At 38.2% G+C, this 23,015-nt stretch overlaps 2 protein-coding genes across 2 annotated transcripts in view; both read right to left on the bottom strand.

The window, feature by feature from the left end:
* LOC127799565 (probable protein phosphatase 2C 42) overlaps positions 1–13,579 on the bottom strand; it is a 34,563-nt gene extending 20,984 nt beyond the window's left edge. Inside the window, exons 1-2 of the mRNA XM_052333709.1 lie at positions 12,913–13,579; positions 12,140–12,510 (exon numbers count right to left, since the gene is read on the bottom strand). Of these exons, the coding sequence (XP_052189669.1) occupies positions 12,140–12,510; positions 12,913–13,243 (702 nt within the window). The 5' untranslated portion in view covers positions 13,244–13,579. The remainder of the gene's footprint in view (positions 1–12,139; positions 12,511–12,912) is intronic.
* A 5,340-nt stretch (positions 13,580–18,919) lies between these two features.
* Positions 18,920–20,440, bottom strand: LOC127800013 (putative ubiquitin-conjugating enzyme E2 38). Its single transcript, XM_052334383.1, has one exon. It carries the CDS (start codon positions 20,346–20,348, stop codon positions 19,230–19,232), a length of 1,119 nt encoding a protein of 372 aa, XP_052190343.1. The 5' UTR covers positions 20,349–20,440; the 3' UTR covers positions 18,920–19,229.
* Positions 20,441–23,015: the final 2,575 nt, after the last annotated feature.

Raw genomic sequence — 23,015 nt, 5'->3', positions numbered from 1 at the left:
TCCAAGCTGATTTGAGGATCTAGGAATTAGGAGGTTGTGACATAAGTGTTAAGAGTTGACTGGATGAGGACAATCAACCCTCTTACTTTTGACTTCAACAAATTAGAAGTCACAATAGAGATGGGAAACACAAAGCTCACTCTCATGGGCATTATGGAACAAGGGGAATGTAAGTTGATCGAGGGAAGGAAATTACAAAGGTGGATGCAAAGTATGGGTGGACAGATAGCCCATATGTATTCCATTCACGCTTTGTAATGGAGTGGATCAGAACTTAGGGAGGCAGAGGAGGATTATCAAACAAGGGGCAGCTTGGCCATGTTCCAATCCTCTACGAAGGTATCATTTCCTGATAACTTAAACTTACTTTTACAAGAATTTTAAGACCTATTCGTTGAACCCCATACCTTACCACCTCAAAGGGCCCTAGACCATTCCATATTCCTCAAACCCCATTCTACCCTAGTGAACATGAGAGCCTACAGATACTCTCCCATACAAAAGGTTGAGATCGAAAAACAAGTGGCTAACATGCTCTCTACCTCTATCATACGACCTAGCCAAAGCCAATTTGCATCCCCTATTTCACTTGTGAAAAAGAAAGATGGAACCTGGAAATTTTGTGTTAACTACCGTTAACTCAATTCCAATACCATCAAAAACAAGTTCCCTATACCCCTTATTGATGACCTATTAGATGAATTATCTGGGGCCCAAATCTTCTCAAAGCTAGACCTAAGATTCAACTATCACCAAATCCAAATGACAGCATCTGACATACTCAAGACAACCTTTCGTACACACCAGGGGCTATATGAATTTGTGGTTATGCCTTTTGGGCTCACAAATGCCCCAACAACTTTTCAGACCTTAATGAACCAAGTCTTTCAATCTTACCTAAAGAAATTCATCTTAGTTTTCTTTGATAATATCCTTGTATATAGCCAAAATTATGATCAACACCTAACCCATCTTCAAACTACCTTTGAGGTCTTGAGTTCTAATAAATTGTATGTTAAGTTATCAAAGTGCATTTTTGCTGAAAAGGAGGTGGAATACTTAGGCCACATCATTTCTGGGGAAGGGGTGAAAACTAATCCTAGTAAGGTCACAGTTATGGTGGAGTGGCCTAGACCATAATCGATAAGGGAGTTAAGGGTTCCTTAGCCTGATCGGTTATTATAAGAAGTTCATACATAATTATGGCCTCATTAATAAACCCCTTATGGAGCTTCTCGAGAAGGACAACTTCCAGTGGAACCCCCGAGCAGAGGCAACCATCTTAACACTTAAAAGGGCTATGACAGAGACTCTAGTACTAGCCCTTCCAAACTTTTCTAAACCATTTGTGATGGAGACAGATGCTTGTGAAAATGGGATAGGGGTAGTGTTGAGGCAGGAGGGAAGACCACTGCTTACATAAGCCAAGCATTGGCTCCCAGACACTTAGGCTTACGTGTTTATGACAAAAAGCTATTGGTAGTGTTGGGGGCTATTAAGAAATGGAGACATTACTTGGAGGTCAAACCTTTTGTAATTAAGACAGACCATGAGAGTTTGCAATTTTTATCCCAACAAAGATTGCATACTTAGTTGTAGAGGAAGGTGTTGAAGAATATGGATAAGAATAAAGAAGTATTTCAAGCCAAGGAGTCTTGGAGATAATTAGAGTTCAGTGTTTTATTTATCTGTTTTATCTTTTCCTTTATCTTTTTGTTTTATCACTTTTATCTCTTTGTCGTACGTTTAAATAGTGTTGTAATCTAATCCTAGATATAAGGAAATCTAAATAATAGGGATGTAATCTAGGAGAATTCTTAGGGTATATCTTATATAAATATTTTTGCTCATATCAATAAAATCATATGGGAATACCGCTTCCCTTTCTCCTTTTTCTACAAGGTATTAGAGCCTTGTTAATAGGCTGATACAGTAAACCTGGGCCTTCATTGCACCAGTGAGAAGAACCCTAAGAAAAAATACCTTTTTTTTTCTTTTCTCTCATCACCACTTCTGTCCAAGTCGAAACATCACTATCCGGCCACCGTCTACTTGCATTGCCACTACCATTGGGTTTGTCGTCATCAGATCGATTGACCACCAAAGACTTGTCGCCAACAGAGCCCTCACACGCCGCCGTTCAACTCGTCTCCGACCTCACGCGCCAGTGCGTCATGGCACGTTCGCCACCCTTTCGCCTCTAGTTACTCCAAATTGGACCTCCGACATCTATTTAACCCATCCCTAGTGTCTAAATTCTTGTGTTCAACATGCCTTCATTGCACAAGGTTCCTGCCAAACTGCCAATCGTGCCTTGCTCTTCTGTTCTTCCCTGTTCTTATTACTGCCAAACCATTATATCAATTGGATCAAAAACTCCCGCAACCTCCTTTGTGTTGTTTCTCCTTGGCAGCCATGTCAGAAACCTCAGTTAGTCACTCAAAAACCTCCAACCATCACCACTGGGGAAGGAATTTCAGTGGATCAGTCCTCCTCTCTTGGTGACTTACCAGCAATTCATCAGTCCTATCGATTGGATGGTCAGAATTTCCTTCAATAGTCTCAGTTGATTAAGACTCTACTCAAAGGGCAAGGGAAAGGCAGTCATCTCACCGACAATTCTCCAGCAGAAGAAGATCCCAGCTTTAACGCTTGGGATGTCGAAGATTCATGCATCATGTCATGGCTATGGAGTGCAATGCAGCCTAAAATCAGCCAGAACTTTATATTCCTTAGCACTGCCTGATAGATTTGGGAGATTATTCAGCAAACTTACTTAAAGGTCAAAGATGCCTCAGTGATCTTTGATGTTAAAACAAAGATTAATGCTGCAAAACAAGGCTAATTGTCTGTCACTAAGTATTACAATATGATGAGAGGCCTATGGTTAGAGCACTCCTATCCAATACTAAGGAAGGAGGAGGAGGAAAAACATAGAAACCACTAGCAACCCGAACCAAGGCTTTCGAACGTGAAGGATAGTGGTGCACTTATTGCAACAAGCCCCATCACACCAAAGAGATGTGCTTCAAGTTACATAGGAAGGAGGCGGTTCTCAGCCGAATTGGTGGATTTCGAAATATGAGGACTCAAGGTAATCTACAAAACTATCTTTCAAACAAGGAGCAAGAGAGAGAATCAGAAAAGGAAGAAATAACCAGTTCTGGAGCAGATCTTAACTAGCTCAATAAAGAGGAGATAAGCAAGTTGAAGGAGTTCCTAAAGACCATCCAAGATAGAGGTGCATCCTGCTCTATTGCACAGCAAGGTAAACAAGTGTATTTTACTCCTTTTTTAGCTTTCAATACTGATAGGAATAACACAAGGATCTTGGATTCAGGAGCTACGGATCATATGACACCCAATTTCCATGTTTTTGAGACCTATGAGCCTTTTGAAACAATCAAACAAATCACAATTGCCAATGGGACCTCCATTCCCATTAAAGGAAAAGGCAAAGTGAGTTTTGGCCCATATTTATCAATAAATCAGGTACTCTATGTACCAGATTTAACCCTAAGCCTTATCTCCATAAAACAACTCACAAAAGATCTCAATTGCAATGTTGTTTTCTCTCCATATGGGTGTAAATTTCAGGCCATGAACATGGGGAGTACAATTGGTGTGGCTAAAGAGCAACACGAGTTGTACATCCTACAAGGGAGGAGTTCTTTGCCTAAAGAAGACAACCTACAGGCAGTCTACTCAACCCAAAATTCAGCATTTGATCGAGCTATAATTTGGCTTCACCATCTCCGTCTAGGTCATCCTCATTTTAGTCTATTGAAGGGAATGTTCCCTACTTTATTTAAAACTCTTGATTCTAGCAACTTTCAATGTGATGCGTGTGTTATGACAAAACATCATAGATGTTCTTATCCCATTAGCAATAAACTTTCATCAAAGTCATTTTCTTTAATTCATTCAAATGTTTGGGGTACTTCAAAAATACCAAACTATTCAGGGGCAAAGTGGTTTTTTTCTTTTATAGATGATTGCAACCCGAATGTGTTGGATTTTTCTTTTAAAAGATAAGGCTAGCATTGGGACTATTCTGCCCTATTTTTGCAAAATGATCCATACTCAATTTGGAACTCTAATTAAAAAATTTAAGACAGATAATGCTAAAGATTATTTCAATGCTCACTTACATCATTTTTTCCAAAATGCGGGGATAGTCCATGAATCTTCATGCATAGACACTCCACAACAAAATGGAGTGGTTGAAAGGAAGATAAGACATCTCCTTAATGTCACTCGAGCCCTTCTTCATTATCACAATGTTCCTAAATATCTATGGGGGGAGGCTGTTTTGATAGGCGCTTATGTAATTAATACGGTCTCATCCAAGGTTCTCAATAATCAAAGTCCATTCCAATGTCAAACCGATTTTTACCTGGACCTAAAGTTACATTCTCCTTTGCCACTCAAAGTTTTGGATATGTATGCTTTGTTCACATACTTAAGATTCATCAGGACAAACTAGACCCTAGAGCAAAAAAGTGTGTTCATCGAATATTCTCCAACCCAAAAGGACTATAAGTGTCACAACCTTGCTTCACGAAAAATCTATGTTTCTAAAGATGTAACCTTCATTGAGTCTCAACCCTTCTTTGACTCTCAGCCTAAGGGGGAGGATAATCAATTTGAAACCAATCTGGACAGCCTATTCTCCCTTCCAGAAACAACTACCGATGTTGTCCATCAACTCCCGAAGCCATCCCAACCTTCCTCTCCTCAATTCACTCCATCAACAGCCTCTTCACTTCATCCAATGGAGCCCAAACCAGCAGCTGCATTCTTCTGACAGGTACAAAGGATCCCCCTATGTGTACAAGAGAAGACAACCTAGTGATGGTCCATAGCCCACACCAATTGCAACCCCTGATTCAAGCATGGAAGAACACATACCTGGAGAAACAAATACAAACCAGCCAGAACTAGAATTTACTGATTTGGACCTTCCAATTGCAATCCAAAAAGGAGTCAAAGATTGCACTAAACATCCCTTAGCCAATTTCCTATCCTATCATCGTCTTTCTCCTACCCACAAAAGCTTCTTAACATCCCTAGATTCTATTGTTATTCCAAAATCAGTGGAGGAGGCATTAAAGGATCCAAATTGGAAGGAAGGCGTGTTAGAAGAGATGAGGGCTTTGCACAAGAACCAAACGTGATAATTAGAGTCTCAACTCAAAGGAGTTAGACCTGTGGGTTGCAGGTGGATCTTCAATCTAAAGTATAAAGTTGATGGTATCCTTAAAAGATACAAGGCAAGGTTAGTTGCCAAAGGCTACACTCAATCCTATGGGATTAATTACCTTGAGACCTTTGCCCTAGTAGCCAAGATGACAACTGTTCGAGTACTCATATCATTAGCAGCTAATTCTAGGGTAGAAGTTGCAACAATTGGATGTTAAAAATGCATTTTTACATGGGGATTTAAAGGAAGAGGTGTTCATGGAATTACCTCCAAATTTTTCACAGAACAAAGCAGGACAGGTGTGCAGGTTGAAGAAGGCATTATATGGACTCAAGCAATCCCCACGAGCCTGGTTTGGGCGATTTTCTACAATAATGAATACTATGGGGTACCATCAAAGCCGAGGGGACCACGCTCTCTTCATCAAACATACAAGAAATAAGGTAACTGCTTTATTGGTTTATGTTGATGATATTGTTGTGACAGGTAATGATGAAGCTGAACAAGAAGGCCTAAAACAAAAGCTTGCTAAGGAATTCAAAATTAAGGACCTTGGAAGACTAAAATGCTTCTTAGGGATTGAGGTAGCCTACTCCAAAATAGGGATATTCCTATCTCAACGTAAGTATACACTTGACTTATTGGCTGAGACCGACCTGCTAGGAGGAAAAGGAGCACAAATTCCAGTAGATCGAAACATCAAGTTGCTGGAAAATCAATCTAGAGAAGCAATAGATAAAGGGCAGTTCCAAACATTGGTGAGCAAGTTGATATACCTCTCACATACTAGGTCAGACATAGCATTTGGAGTCAGCCTAGTAAGTCAATTCATACATAGCCCCAATGAGGAACACATGCAGGCAGTAAGAAGAATTCTTAATTATCTAAAGGCTACACCAAGAAAAGGTATACTGTTTGCACCAGAAGCTAATCTAAAGGTTCAAGGTTGCACAGATGCAGATTATAGAGGCTCTCTAGTGGATAGACGGTCCACAACTGGATATTGTGTATTCTTAGGGGGTAATTTGGTGTCCTGTAGGAGTAAAAAACAAGGGGTGGTAGCAAGATCAAGTGTTGAGGCTAAATTCAGGGCTATGGCCCTTGGTGTGTGTGAACTTTTGTGGCTAAAGATAATTCTTGAAGACTTGAAGATTCAAATACAACACCCCATTGAGCTATTATGTGATAACCAATCAGCAATAAATATTACCCATAACCCGATACAACATGACCGAACCAAGCACATTGAGATTGACAAGCATTTTATTAAAGAAAAATTGGAATCTGGATTGCTACATGTTAAGACCCAGGGCATAATTGTAATAACAGTGGGTAGTTGGGGAGCTAACGCCTACTAAAGAGGCTGTTGTAAAGGATGAATCAGTTTTGATGAAATAACAAACTCTCCCGCCCTCTTCATCTCTCTCTCTCTCTCTCTCTCTCCCTTTTATCTTTCTTTTCTTGTATTGTTGTTTTAGAAGGAAATTCCTTTCGGAATTTCTGCCATTGTCAAACCCTAAGTCAAGGGCTTAACACTACACATCTCCTATGTTTCATCTAATCAACAGGTGGCAGACATCCTTACTAAAGGATTGCCCATTAAGCGCTTTGAGGAGCTAGTAAGCAAGCCAGGAATAGTAGATATCTATTCACCAGCTTGAGGGGGAGTGTTGAAGAATATGGATAAGAATAAAGAAGTCTTTCAAGTCGAGGAGTTTTTCAAGACAAGAAGACTTGGAGATAATTAGATAATTAGAGTTTAGTGTTTTATTTATCTGTTTTATCTTTTCCTTTATCTTTTTGTTTTTTCACTTTTATCTCTTTGTTGTACGTTTAAATAGTATTGTAATCTAGTCCTAGATATAAAGAAATCTAGATAATAGGGATGTAATCTAAGAGAATTCTTAGGGTATCTCTTGTATAAATATTTTGGCTCATATCAAAAAAATCATATGGATACCGCTTCCCTTTCTCCTTTTTCTACAGAAGGGAATTTCAAAACTAATGAGGTAGGACTACACAATTGTATATCGCAGAGGGAAGGAAAATGTGGTGGATGATGCCTTATCTAGGAAGGAAGAGAAGGGTAAATGCCAATCCATCTCTGCGGTGGTTCCATTATGGGTCAAAGAAATAATATCTCAACTTGTAGTGTAGCCAGTAGGTAATTCAGGGTATATATACTTTATCTAATGGGTTAATGAGATACAAAGGCAAGTTAGTGGTTGGTGATGATGGACCCTTGAAAGAGAGGATCATGGCTACCCTACATGGTTCCCCAGTGGGAGGCCACTCAAGCAACCTACCAAAAGGTAAGACAATTGTTCCTTTGGCCGGGGCAGAAAAAGGAAGTGATAGATTTTGTACTATCATGCGTAACCTGCCAGAGGTGTAAACACGAGAACGTGGCTTATCCAGGGCTTCTACAACCTTTGGCAATTCCATAAAAGGGCTGGGAGGGACTATCCATGGATTTTATAGAGGGGCTTCCCAAATCAGAGAGTAGGGATGTCGTGTTGGTAGAGGTGGATAGGTAGACCAAGTTTGCACACTTCATCAACCTAACCCATCCCTTTTCAACCCAGAAGGTTGCAAGGGTGTTTATGGATTCAGTGGTGAGGTTTCATGGGGTGCCTAAGTCAATCAAATAGGGACAAAATCTTTACAAGTGTGTTTTGGCAGGAGTTGTTTAAGAGCTTGGGGATAGGGGTGCACATGTCTACAGCCTACCACCCCTAAACAGGTGGCCAAACGAAAAGAGTTAACCAATGTTTGAAGGCCTATTTGAGATGCATGTGCTTGTCATGACCCTATGAGTAATAAAGGGGTATTATTGTAATAGGGTATAATAGTTTGTTAGGGATATTTTAACAAGTGGTTAGAAACACATGGGAGCATGTACTAGGCTGTTAGAAGGCAAATATGCCTATATAAGGTTCTAGTAATGGGTTGGTTTCTCCATCAAGAAATTAATGAATTGAATATGTTTTCTCCTCCTCCAAATTCTCTCCCCTTCCTTGATCTTCATCTCCTTCTTTTTTGTTCTTCTAATCCCCCTAACACTTCTTCTAATCTCTCCCTCATTCTTTCAAATTCCCCCTAATTTCCTTCTGTTCTTGGCCTTAGCTGAATCGGATTCTTCCAATTCCCAAACTAATCCTAGGTTAAGCCCTAGGTTCATAACAGTGCTTCACTAAGCCTAGAGTTGGAATAGGTGGTTATTACTAGCCCAGTGGTGGCACAATTCTAGCCACCATAGTGCCATCCACCGGAGTCCTTTCGAAGCAATGTTTGGGTTTAAACCCCCCACTAATCCTAGCCCCATCAAGTTCTACAACTACTATGGCTATAGTGGAGCAATACTTATGGCAAAGGCAAGAAGTGTTGAAGATACTAAAAAGGGAGTTGAATACCGCCCAAAATAGGATGATGTAGAATACATACAAGAGGAGAAGTGACAAATCATTTGAGGTGGGGGACTGGGTTTATTTGAGGGTGAAGAGGTTCCTACAACAACCCTTTACCGCCACACCAGCCTCTAAGCTAAGTCCCAAATACTTTGGGCCCTATGCTATAGAGTCTGTTGACCTTAAGACCGCCACACACAACAAACTATCCCTCAAGAAACTCACTGATTATACCCTAAAAACTATACACACAATCACTTGATAGAAAATACAAGAATAGGAATAGAAAACAGCAATAAAACACAACAAGAGACACGAGATTTTATCCTGGTTCAGTCTCATAAATGAGACCTACATCCAGACTGCCTTAGGACCATGAAAACTCCACTATCTTGAAACCCTTACAGCAATTACATGTACTAGGAAAACCTCTCTTTCCCTCAGTCTAAAACCCTAGACTAAACAAAGAAGATAACCCCAAGAGAAATACAAAACTAACCCTTCTCTCGGCCTAGCACATTCGCTCAACTCTCTCAAGATAACCCAATGTTTTCATGCCTATTTCCGAGCCCCTATTTATAGATCATAGAGGCGGGCAGAGCAGTTACAACCAACTGCCCTACCTGATCGAAAAATAACCAACTTCCGGTCAGCTTTACACAACTAAGCAACACTCATTACATCAAGCAAAATATACTAACAAATTTATACAAGAAAAACTAAGTACAGAAACTAATCTAAAACAAATGTCTTCACAGAGTCTAAGGTGGGGAAGGTTACCTACAAGATGATATTACCAGATGGAATTAACATGCACCCGATGTTTCATGTTTCTCTATTGAAAAAGTCTATTGAGCCACATGTTACCGCTAATCAAGACTTACTAACTTTGAATGAAGAGGAAAAATGAGTGGTGGAGCCTCGAGCCATTCTAGACAAGAGGGAGATCTATCAAGGTTCGGTGCCCCTCACTCAAGTGCTGGTCAGGTGATCTCAAAAAGATTCTAACCACACAACTTGGGAATACTTACCCGAGTTGCTCACTCAGTTTCCATGAGCTACTGGATTACTTTAGATTCTTGAGGACAAGAATAATTTCTAAGGGTGGGGAATGTTATGACCTCAAAGGCAATTTTGAAATTTTTAATTATAATAACCGTAACCACATGGCCACTTGTGTAGCTAGTTGCTAGAAGCTTCCCCACGGCTGTGATGTGAACCAGTGGGAAGGGCCTATATAAGGCCAGTTGTTGGAGGACGAGAGTTATCACGTTTAATGAGAACTCTTTCCCTCTTGAATTCTCCTCTCTCTCTTTCTCTTTTCCCTCCAAAACTCTCCTCTCTCTCTATCTCTCGATTCTTCCAATTCATTATCAATTCAAGTCTCAACTAAGAGACTTGACATAGAGACTAGAGACTGGCAGTCTTCAATGTCGTCAGGGACCGGGATGGTCTCTGTGTATGCTTGTGTGTGTGTTTATTTTTTGTCTGTTTCTTACACTATATATGATTGTTTTGTATATATTTTACTCCTGATGCTACCATTAAAGATAACTTTAACTTGTTTACTGTTCTGTATAATTTTTGCTCTATTAAGAGATACCATTAGAGCCAACCCATCTAGTGGGATTAAGGCTTGTGATTGTTATTGTTGTTGAACAAATACCATTAGATAGAGAAGGGAATCATTTCTCTACAAGAAAAGAAGTCAAACCTGTAACAGACTTCTTTGTTTACAGACAAGTGTTCACTTCTCAATGATGATAATTTTTCAAATCCAAGCGAGGGTCAATATGAACGGGTTATGTTTGTATATGTGAAAACAAAGACTGTCACATAAGTTTATTTCTGTTCTACAGAACTTTAGATGTTATGCCTTTATGATTTTTATGTTCCAAAAACTTCCAATGTCTATGAAAGTCAATTAAATGTTGGTTTACATGAGCTATTATGTCGATTTGAAAAATTTGTCATATTGTTATATAGTGTTAAATTATTTGTATAGGATATGCTGTTGATAATAATCATAGTGTTTATGCTTATATAATGTCATTCTCCACTGAAAATTTATTGTATTTGTATATATATTTTTTATAATATACGTATTATTATCGTATACAGAGATATATCTAAAATGAAAACATAGTATCATTACTGAACCAGTGACAAAAGCAATACCTTTTTTAGTTCAGTATTCACAATTATGGGAATTCAACAGAGTTATCATGAGGATGAATAAAAGTTAAATCTTCTGAAGAGATTTAAGTGATCTTTCCTCTCCCCCCCTTCCCCCTTCCCCTCCTTTACTTCTTCTCTTTCCCTATATCTTTTCTTAACTAGTTCGATTTCCCTCTCTCTCTCTCTCTCTCTTGCGCACTTGCACACCCATGCGTTTGTCTTTCCTTCTCTTCTTCTTTGTATTTTCTTTTTTCTTATTTTGCAGATATTATTCTCTTCTCTTCCTCTTTCATCTTCACCTTCTTCTTTGGTCCTCCATCACTTCCATATAAAGTTAAAGATGCAAGACAGCCCCTACATACATTAATTTATGCTGGTAAAGGCCTCACCACTTGTTCAAGACAGCAAAAGTCACCCAAGGAAAAAGATTCAAACATGTCAGAACTTCTAGCCCACCATCAGTGGCATTATCTAATTTCCTACACTGATCCCTCAAGATACACCATATCAAGAAAGGTGGTTTATGTCTGCCTGGACACATTTAACATCCTTGTAACTGCCATCACCAGAAATTGCAACCATCAAGCTTTAAGAGGCTCCCCACAGTCCACTGTCAAGAGTGATTGATGCAATACTCTTTTACAGTAGAATAACAGATGATCGATAGTTGACTTATTTCCCCAATTTTATACATAAAGCATTTATTAAGAAGCTAGCAGCCCTAAACAATAAATTGTAAATCTAATGTCTTCATTTCCATAAGAAAAATCATTTTTAGCAGCGCAAGGAAGCAGTTAGGTTGGACATTACCAGATAAGCTGCAAGACAGTTGTTTCTTTTCAACTGAAACCTTCCTCATTGGTCAAAACAGGGGTCCATTATATTAGCTTTTGGTGAAAAACTATTTTACAGGTGCCTTAGACAAGATTATCTGATTTTCAACACAAACTTTATCAGTCACATCAACTCACTACGGCTACAAGGCAACAAAAAACATGTGTACAAATACACACACACAGACCTCTATATATCTGAAGATACTTTAGGGGATAGATATGACATATTATTTCAACAACGACAAGGTCGAGACTTCAAATTAATAGAATGATCAGAAGTTTAACTAGGGAATGACAAATGTGAGAACCGCACATTCCTTTTGAGTCTTTGACATGCAGCTCATAAGATTGTAAACAAGACTAAAACTGTGTTCTTCTCAATTTGTATTTTAAAAGATTAAGTATCAAAAGAGGATGGACTGACAAGAACTACAGACTTCACAGAGATTGTAATTATGGTACAACAAAAAAAAAAAATTGTTTATACCAAAGCCTAAAGGAGATTTTGAAAGAACCTGAATAATGCCTTTTACTCTCCACACTCCATGCTTGAGGATAACAATTTGAGGATCATTCGGGTGCAACTCCTTGAGCTCATGTCTGATGGCGTCATTGTTGGCATTGTGTTCGGTTGATAATTGCATGGCAGCAACAACTCCTGTATTCCCAACTTTCTTCCCTAATACAACACGTGAGTCTCCCAGATTCGCAACAAAAAGAGTCCGCTGACATATCACTCCAACTAGACAGCATGACCCAACTGCAGCTAACTTTGGCCGGGTGTTCCATAACTCTGAAACGCGAGCAGTAAAACCTCTTTCTGTTTCAAGAAAAGCTCTTTGGATTGTATCAGCTGTCACAACACCTTGGTCCTCTGCTGAAATTTCTGCAGAAATGTCACATGCCATCAATACTAAGATTGCAAAAATTACAGGCACTCCTTATTTCATATTCAGTCAGAACGTATTAACAGATTATTCACTCCATGGTCTATGGCCGCTACAAAACTTCAATAAAGTAATTAGATAACGGCTAACCATTGTGTCACTCTGTCTGTGTACAGTCAAGAAAAATACAATGAAAATTGCAAAAATGTCCCCAATAACCACCGGTAATTGAACCATCAGCAGTTCCATATTTCGCAACTTATATAGAAGCGTCGTCAAACTGGCTACAAAATCAAAGCTTCTTGGCACTAAAAACAGTTCCCTAATTGGTTACAAAGTCACAAGTAGAAATGCAGAGAAGTTAAGTAGCAAAATTACAAGAAACGAACCAGAAGACAAACCTTGGAAGTGGCGGAACAAGTGATCACAGACGTATCTAGCGGCATCGGGGCCGCCGTGGCCGTCGTAGACGCCGACGAAGGTGCCGAAGGGGCCAGACTCGATCTGGCTCTGATCCTCGAGCACCTCATTGGCCTGGACGATCGCCATCGAGAACTCACCGCTGGAACACCTCCCGATGTCGCGAAACCAGAGCAAGCCATCTCGTACAAAATCAGCGCCAACGCCTCCTCCGCCGCCGAGAACAACGCCGCGGGAATTGCCGAAGCTGTCGCAGCAGCCCTCAAATGGCTTCCAACAAATCGAGAGGAGATTCATCAAACCCTCGAGCATCCCACATCTCCAGCTCCCCCCGACCCTCCCAATTCCAAATCCCTCCGAACAATCAAAGCGCAAAGTGGAGTTGGATTTACAGGCTGTGAGATTTGGGGGAAGCTACATCACATCCATATATACAAATAGGAAGGCGTGTATGCATATAAGAATGGCGTAGATATAGGGAGAGAGAAGAGTTTAGAGAACCCTAGGGGAGAGAGCGGAGAAATGAGGGAGGTGGGGGTTGTTCGGTGGAGGAGGAACAAGGGATGTTTGCAAGAAGTTGACGTAGGGAACCCCTTTCGTTGGCTGTAACTTTCAATGTCTCTCTCTCTCTCCCCCTCTCTCTGTAATTCTGTATGTATCCATCATCATCATCCATCCGTTACATTTATTTATTTATATATAACGAACCTCCAATATTTTTATTTATTTTATGTTTCTTTATTTCTTTCAAGGTATTTACTATTTTGGCCTACTACGCTACACTCCCCAGAGTCGGGAACCAGTATTTGGCGACTCCACTGTCTCACTGTTGGTTCATACCTTTTGCGAGGTTTTCTTTGAAAGGCCTACGAGAGAGTTTTCCCAGATAAATCATTCTCAGCTTGGGAGAATTTCTTCTTTCCAAAGGGTTTTCAAGGGATCATATTCCTCGAAAATTTTCGAGAATTAGTTTTTTTCTAAAGACTTGAATAGTTTTTCAATAACTTTTTAAAGACTAGCTTTTCAATAGGGTTGGTCTTCTGGAACTTAATTCATTGACAATTAAATACTCTCACTAGAAGGGTCGTATCATGCGCCCTTTTGCATGTGTGTCACGAATTCTGACTTTAAGTCTCAATTATTTGAGAGTGAAAAATACCCCCTGATTTTTCACCTCTTAAATCCTTTTGGTAAATCCTAAAACTCATTTTCGACTCGTTTGCACGTATCTTTTATGAAAAGTTCTTACTCTTTCAAATGCATAAGCATAATCACATTCACACCGTGATTATATTTGACTTAGACATCGAATGATTTGTGTAAGAGAGATCATTACGTGCCTTCTGATTGTCCTTTGCCTTGCAGGTCAAAAGATTCAAAACTTTTTTGAAGACCTTCTGCAATTCTCTCAAAAACTCCTTCCGTGACTTTAGATACTTGAAGATATTTTTCGGAACCACCCTTTTACAAGACCCCTTCGAAAAACCTTTTTTGAGTAGACCGTAATCTTCTACTTAACTTGTAAACCTTTTACAAAATTTCTCAAAATAAATAAGTTTTAATTATTGAATTATGCCATATCACTTACAAAATTTAATCTCATCTTTAAAAATCAATCACCATAGCTACTAGCTAGGGCACTAAAGAATCATTAATTAGATGCATGTAAGGTGAGAGTAAATAAACTAAGCATTTTAAGTTTGATGATAGATTCATTTGTGACTTACAAAAAATTATATTTTTTATTATTTAAGTGTGAACTGTGTAAATTTATAATATACGTAATAAACACACTTACTCTATTTGTTTAATATATATATATATATAGCATTAAACAAACAAAGTGACTACAGTCTATAGGACTTCATGAGGTGTAGTATAGGTTGTAGTGTATAATTACTCTATTTATTATTAAATTCATAGCATTGGGGTGCAGTTACTCTATTTATTTAATGTTATATTTTATTAAGAAAACTAATTAAAATTACTATAATATAATATTTGATTTTAAAAATATATTTTTATGTATTAGGATGACATATTTAAAATATGTTTTAAAATTAATATGAACTTTCCATATAAAAATAAATATTTTTTAGATTTAAAACTGGCGTCTGGATGCTGTGTGGGACCATTCACTTGTAAATAAAAAATATGTTTTTAGCCTATACTACACTCCCATGCCATGCATTAAATAAATAGAGTAACTACTCCCTAGATTAGTATAGGGTGCAGCTAATCTATTTATTTAATTTTACATTTTATTAATAACACATGCTAAATAATTCAAAACAAGTAAGCTTCTTCTTTAACATTGCAATTAATTTTTTTTTATTAAGACCATTCTGCAGCCGTTTGTCGTGTGACACTGCATTGCTGCAATATCCATGACTGTTTAATGGCGATATAACAATGCAATAGATTTTAAAGATTAAGATGCAAGTAGATAATGAAAAATCTTGGCACTTTTTGGTTACTTTTCTTCTTATCCTAAAATTGATACTTTTACAATATTTCCATAAATATATTATCTGTTTTCTATATAATTATTAATTTTTATCTTTACTTGCCATCGTAAAAAATCACAAGGTTTTGATTGAACCCAAATAAAAGAAATTTGAATTTAGGTTTGGATCAATTCGAAACCTATTAAGATTTTATTATTAAAAACAAAGAGAGCGCGGGATGGGAAAAAAGAAAGAAAAGAAGAGTTATTTTACGTTATACGAGAATAGAGACAATAAATAACAATAGATATGATGGCGGCAGTTGTAGAAGTAATGGTGAGAGTAGAAGCAATTGGATCACAAGAGAAGGAAAAAAGAGCACATTGAAAGAGAGTAAGGGCAAAACGAGAGCTCGATTGAAAAAAGGAGGGAGAGACAAACTTTTAAAATATAAGAAAATATGTTAAGTCATTTAAAATATTTAACTGTGATTAATGAATTAGAGAAAAAATTATAACATTATTATATTAAATCTTAAGATTATTTGCTTTATTTTTTTTAATATTAAAATTAATTATTGTAATTATCTTAAATTTAAAAAATACTAAATATAATAGTCCTTCTATTTATGGTTAAGAAGGTAATAAGTACACTAAAAAAGAAACGGTTATTTCGGCCATTTACTTATTTAACAGGTTGGTATAAAATATAACTAACAAAGTGTCAATCTTTAAAAACTCATCAGAAACAGGTCAAGTGATTGAATCACGATAAATTATGATTTATATCAGTAGGTTGTGAATTTGATTCTTTGTTTTATATAAGGAGATAAAATTTTCACCTGCGATTTATCTTCTTTATCGAAGTAGAGAACACGAGTAACGAGAGACCGCACAAGAGCAGTACTCCCAAATGTCCATCTTTACAAATTTGTAAATGGAAGGCAAAGTTAAAAGTTTGAAAGCATCAAGCTTGTGATTGGGTTATCTTATTATATATATCTCATTCTCATTTGTCATTCATATGTATGTATGTATGTATGTTACATGGTAAAATAGAAACAGAGAAATAGAAAAATGTCATAATCGGCCTGGTAAGTTGGACACAGCGGCACATCCCACTGATCTTTTGTCGTTAATGAAAACGAAAGCTTGATCTGTCCCTTCTGTAGATGTAATCTACTGCGTGTAATATCAAGAAGAAGACAAATCTCCCGCGCATCATTAAACACGAGAAAAATTAATTTGACAGTTTGACAAGAAATTTGTATGCTTTTCATCTTGTGAACTTTGGATTGGATTTGGCCGAAACATGCTCAACTCTCAGTTTGTTGTCCCCTAATCACTGGGCAGTACTGGGCACGGATTTAAATTCTATCATCTTCTGGATCAGGGTGGGTTAAATTGTTCCTTCCATCTTTACTGTATTCCCAATCAATAATCCAACTATAACGTAATGAATGATATATAAGCAGGCATTCTATACAGAATGTGTAGACCACATTGATTGGCTCACTATATGTTGTAGATTGAAAAAAAAAAATTATTGATAATTTTGCGTTCTGTCCATTTTCATGAGAGAGGGCTGTACACATTTCACAAAAATAAGTTAGACCTAATTAGAATCAAAGAGCAAGCTAGTTGCCACGGTCACATGTGACGATGTAAAGCCAAGATTGTTGGGAGTTAGGCCTCTCAACTAAAGATATAAAGTTGACCCACCATGGCATGGCATGGCCGGTGGTGCAGTCCAGCAGCAAGTGCTCATGAACAAGAAATAATCAACATCAATCCAAAGCTGCTACAACAATTTGGTCCCTCCATATTGGAGCAACTCTTAAGATTCTCCTGCAAATGATGTCTTCCATGAATATGCAACGCCACCCCACATGCTTATTACCATCTCATCTCTTCTCATACCAACCCCCCTAGGCCCTAGTCGTTGCTTCCACGCCCACACATGATGGCCCTGCTTTCTGGCTAGCATCTTATTTTAATTCTATTAAAATTGAAAACTAGTCAAGAACAAGAAGCCACCTAAATGTATAGAGGTGAATCTTGAATACACACACACACACGCATATGGGGCTTGGATTAATTGTGGTTCTTGTTCATGTATTGGGTGTCTTTGTACTGGCCCATGCTTTGTTAGTTGTTCATAAAATCCGGATGCATTGTGTATGCCAGCACCAGCATGCCCCCCAAGTTTGTGTTGTTTCAGTTGTGAAGCTCCTTGTTACGTAATGCAACCAGAGATGTTTTGGGAAAGTAGTGGAAAGCATTGTTTGTTACATGAAGAATATATACCAACAGAGAACACAAACAATGCGACAAAATAGTGTAACCGCAAACGCTATAGAAACTACGGGCAAAGCGTGATATATATATATATATATATATATAAAATAAATAGCGTAAAGGTGGTAGGGATCAGGCCATGGCTCACTTGACCATCCTAACACCTCCGAGCATGCTAACATCTTCAGGTTTTTCACGCTATTAAGCAGGCTTAGATGGAGCTGACGCCCTAAACTCCTGGGCATTTTCCTAAATTAAAACCTAATTAAGGGCCTTAATGGCTGGGGTACCATACAACATATTAGAGATTAGGCTAGCCAAGTATGGAGGCAGAAGTATAATATATGATGAGGTTAATTGTTAAAACAAAGATATTATTTGCACGCTAAATTTTAATAATTCATAGAACGCCTAACATTGGTGGTGAGTTATCCAGAAAGATGATCACTCCGTGTCCATAAAGTATTTCCATTATTATATAAACGGGGCAAAACCCCAAAAAGTTGAGTAATCCAATCAATGAGTTAACGATTGAAGGATATTTTGGGGACTCTGGGACAGTAGTCCTTCGCCGTGGTTGCAGGAAAGCTCTTTGATATGCATTCTCGCTAGAAAACTAAAACGCCGTTAGCCGGGAAACTTCTGCTTCTTGGTGATGAGTCTATTATTTTCCATGTACCTTTCCTACCGAAACATCTTACATGTCCAGTTGTTATCTTGTTGCCAAGGATTGTGGCAACAAAGTTCAAGCGGCCAAAAATGAAGCAGCTATTATTTTATTGGTCATTGGTTTTGGCTGCAAAGGCAGCAGGGACCACTTTGATCTCTAAGTTATGGGGAAGAACATGAACTAATGTTGAGTGAATTGGCTGCCACTGCTAGCATTGCAGAACCAGCCATTTGTCTGGTAGGCCAACGAAGCATACGGACCCCCTAGCCCCCTTTCGCCTTGTCGCTGTACCTGCCTTTTGCAGTTGCCCTGGGGTAAATTTTAAACTTTTTTGAGCAATTAACATGCACGTTTCCCTTTTACTTTCTGTCAATTCCATCAGTCGCATTTTCTTCCACTGGTAGCCTGGCTCTGTGGGACGCAGAAAGTGGCAGAAACCCACAGCGCCCGGGTGGTAGTTGAGGTGGCATAATAAGAGATAAATGTCCCAAAAAAGGATAGTTTTCTGTTCGAGTTTTTCATGAACAACTCTCTTTTTTGCAGTCCTCCCTTATGATTGGTCGCTTTACATGAGATTATCCTAATTTTAAGGCATAAGAGTATATGGGTTAATGATACACTGCTGGTCCTGGGGATGACATTTGATTGCAACGGAAAAAGTAAAAGAAAGTGGAAACAGATGTGATAATTCTCAACCTTTATTGCCATATGAGTTCTACTGAGGGGATTATGTACAGTAAATACCTTTGTTTTGGATTGTATGCTGTAATCACCTTTGGAAAAGTCCTTACCCTCTCTCAAACAGCCCCTAAACCTAACTTCAGTAGTTTTACCAAACAAAAGCAGAAGACACCTGTAATTGGGTTGCTCTGATGCTTTATTCATCATCCCGCCAGATTCAGTTTAATTCCGCCAGATTCTTTTTCACCAACTTTTTTCAATCCCAATACGTTCTTTAGTTTCCTAATCACCTTCCTGATCCCCAATTTTATCTTTTTGTTCATCGCACCAGTATCAGCCTCAGAGGATGTAGCTAACTCCTCCTTTTTGGCACCAACGCCAGAGAAGCATGACGTGTTGCTTTCGACCACCACCTCTTCGGCGAAATTCCCAATAGAAGCCCCGGTTATGCCAAAAGCCACCGCCATTTCTGGGTACCACGACTTCATCATGGCCTTGAAATTGCTCGATACATGGACCCGTGACGAAGGCGAAACCAACCCAGTTTCGGGGTAGCAACCAACTTTCACTCGACCTTCCATATAGGCATTACAAGCCGCAAATATATGCTGCGCCCGCTCGCGGAAATGCCAGGCCACCAAGTCTTCGAAGTTCTTGGGCGGGTTTCGAAGCAAGTAGACCATGGTTTTGCACGACATAACGAACGCTTTCTCGCTATAAGCCGTCGATTTCCTCCCCTGACCCGGGAAATGGCCGATGCTCGGCTCGTTAAAGTACGGTTCTCTGTTGAGAACCAGGCCTTGGATGGAGACCAGAACCTGAAGCACCGTGGACTCCGCCGGGTTCCACTTCTCCTTCGCCTTCCCGAACCACGTGTTGAGCAGGCTCAGGCAGACGAACCCGCTGGCGTATAGGTTCGGGTTCAGGCGAATCCCGAAGGACCGGTAAGTGACCTGGGGTGGGCGGGTCGGGTAGTCGGACGGGAAAGCGAGATCGAAGAAGAAGAGCCCATCGTGGTACGGTGTGCCGGCGGGGCCGACTATCGCCGCCCTGAGCAGGTCGATGCGGCGCTCGTAGACTCGCACGTAGATCGAGTCCGGGAGGTTCCGTTCCAGTACTCGCCATTCCTTCATGATCTTCTTGTGGACCTCGCTTGATGCAATGGAGAAGCAATCTGGATCCTTGACGCCGTTTTCCTTGACGGATTTGTTCCCATGGAAATAGTGGTGGTCGGACTCGTCGCCGACGACATCAAACTGCGGGAATTTTCCGGTAGCGACCAACTCTTTTATCTCGCCATCTGCATTCACAGACAGAGCCATTCAATTGAAACGCTTTACCAAAAGACAATACTCAAAACTATGAACTCTTGTGCAGTCGGCAGTCGCATTGCGTTGCTTAGAAGAGAAAAGCAACTAAAATAGGCCCCACTCTAAGCGAGCGATCTTGGACGGTGATGGATCCACCAACTATTCCATCACCCACCCACCGTCCGATCAGATCGTATGGCCATTTCTCTGGACACGTATTTGTTACAAAAAGGATAATGACCAAAGATATACACAAAACTGAAAAAGATTATGATACAGATTCGAAATCTAATCTAAATTTAAATACAAATTTTCATCTTCTACAGATATCTGTGTTTATATCTTTTTAAGGGTGTATTTGATCGTATATTTTTTTTTTTTATAGAAAATGATAATTTTTATCCAAATTTTAAGTTTTGTAGTGTTTGATTAGTTAATTTTTTTATAAAAAATATTTTCTCATTTTACTCACCCATTTTTTCTGAATTCATTTTTTCATGGGGGTTGAAATAAATTTTTTAAGAAAATAGAAAATCAACCCAAGGAGAGATGCATTAATCTGGCATAGGAGAAGAAAAGTGGCCGACAATCACAAGAAAGAGGAAAAGTGCAACCGACAATCTGAGCGAGAAAGAGGGCAATCGAACGAGAGGGCGAGTGAGAGACAGTGACTAATGGGTGAACGGTGATGGCAACAAGAGACACTCAATAACGACGGTGACGGATTGAGCGAGAGAAAAGCGAGCAACGACAGCGATGGCCAATGGCGGTGGCAATGAGGATAGCGACAGTGATGACATCCTCAAGTTGTATATATATATATATATATTTATGTATATATATTTAAATTTTTAAATACTTTATATAGTATATTTAATTTATTTTTAGATAATTATTTAGAATTCAATTAAGCCAATCGAACACCTTTAATTAATATTTTACCTAAAATTTAATTTTAAATAATTTAATTTTCTAAAATTTATTTAATTTTTACTCAAATTTCACCCTCTAATAACGCACTTAATATTGATAACTACTACTACTATTACTATACTATTATATTAGTGATATATCATTCCTATCACAGTATGATAATGACTGGAGACCCACTTCATCCAGCATCCAGTCAAACTTCAATATCCACCACCATCCTCTCTCATTACCATTATGTTCCTAATTCCAAGTGTTATTGGCATTGATTCAATTATTATTGTTCAAGTAAATGATAATAATTAACACGTTCAGAAAAAAAAAAATTGTATGCTTAAGTTGTCATTAAAATATAGGAGTATCTCCAACCCTAAAACTTACCCCATATTTGGGATAAAGATAAAATTCTCTCTAATCCTTTACCCCAAATTTAGAGTACAGAAAAGGAATGGCAATGAAGATAGATATCATATTTATCAAATTCTAATTATTCGAACATAAAATGAGTCAAAAAAGTTAGCTATGATTGAATATTGTGAGGAAAATAACATTTTATTAAAAGATTTGATATCTATAAAAAAATCGAATCTACGTAAATATTTTCTAACTAAACAAACAAAAAATTTATAAAAAAAACTTAACAACAAGGTGACAGATTTCAAAGTACTCACGATTCCTTTAATTAGTATTTCAATGATATTGGAGGATCCGAAAATGATATTGTCTTTGTTTAGTTTTCAAGAATTATGATGTTGTAGTGTTCACTTTGCTCATTTTTAATTATCGTATCTATAACTTTTATTTAGTAATTTTTAATATAATGCATTTAATAATTATTATTTATAAATGAATAAGATAATCTTCTATCAAGATAACTTATCTGTAAAGTTTAATATAAGTAATCTGAAAAGGGGAATGGATAGATTTATCTTGAAAGTTAAAGATAAAAAGTCTTGTAACTTTTTTTAAAAAAATTTAACAAATATAATAAAAAAATCTTTTTGTGTGAAATATTTGTCATATTTCATATTTTTTTGTCTATATCTTAGTTAACAAATATTACTTAATGTTATTTAAATATTATTAATACTAATAATAAGTAAATAAAAAGATGTAAAAAAATATTAAAAATACAAAATAATTTAAAATTTTATATTTAAAATAAAAGAGCAAAATGAGACTAAACTTTGGTAACCTTAAATTTAGGGTAATATTATTCTTTCACCACTCACCCCAGTTCTAGAGTGGATTGATGGGCATTTTGCCTCAAATTTAGGATTTTACCTTAAATTTGAGGATGGGTTAGAGATAGTCTGGGACGTTCGCCAGCTTTGGCCAAGTAAAGACCTCAAAAAATTTCATGGGCGTAATATGATTGGTTCTCAGGTAATAGATTGCACCCAAGAATGTAGATTCGAGTCATGACAGTCGCAGTGTGGGAGTCACTCTCCTATGAGGGTGGCTCGTTGTGGGTATCATGTACTGTGTCTCCTACCTGATGTGCTGTCGTGTATCGTGATTAATCTTTCTCATATACATGAGGCAGTATGTGAGGGCCTCTAAGATGAATAATTTCAACTTTTGCACCCAAGTAAAGTAAAGACCTCAAAATGCGTGACAATTTTATATTTGTTTCCGTACAAAGCTTTCCTTAATCTCTAAGTAAAGACTTTACACACAACAGCGGCAGCCTCAATTCAATTGCTTGTTATTCCTATTCCGCCTTTTTGCTAGTCAACACGGTAGACG

This window comes from Diospyros lotus, chromosome 4, assembly GCF_014633365.1.
Source record: "Diospyros lotus cultivar Yz01 chromosome 4, ASM1463336v1, whole genome shotgun sequence".
NCBI classification, from domain to species: domain Eukaryota; kingdom Viridiplantae; phylum Streptophyta; class Magnoliopsida; order Ericales; family Ebenaceae; genus Diospyros; species Diospyros lotus.
Note: the sequence above shows the minus strand (reverse complement) of the source record. Positions and strands in the feature narration are given on the sequence as shown.

What these genes read in the sequence shown, in the direction of transcription:
- LOC127800013 (XM_052334383.1), bottom strand. Translation starts at nt 20,348, where the DNA reads ATGGCTCTGTCTGTGAATGCAGATGGCGAGATAAAAGAGTTGGTCGCT.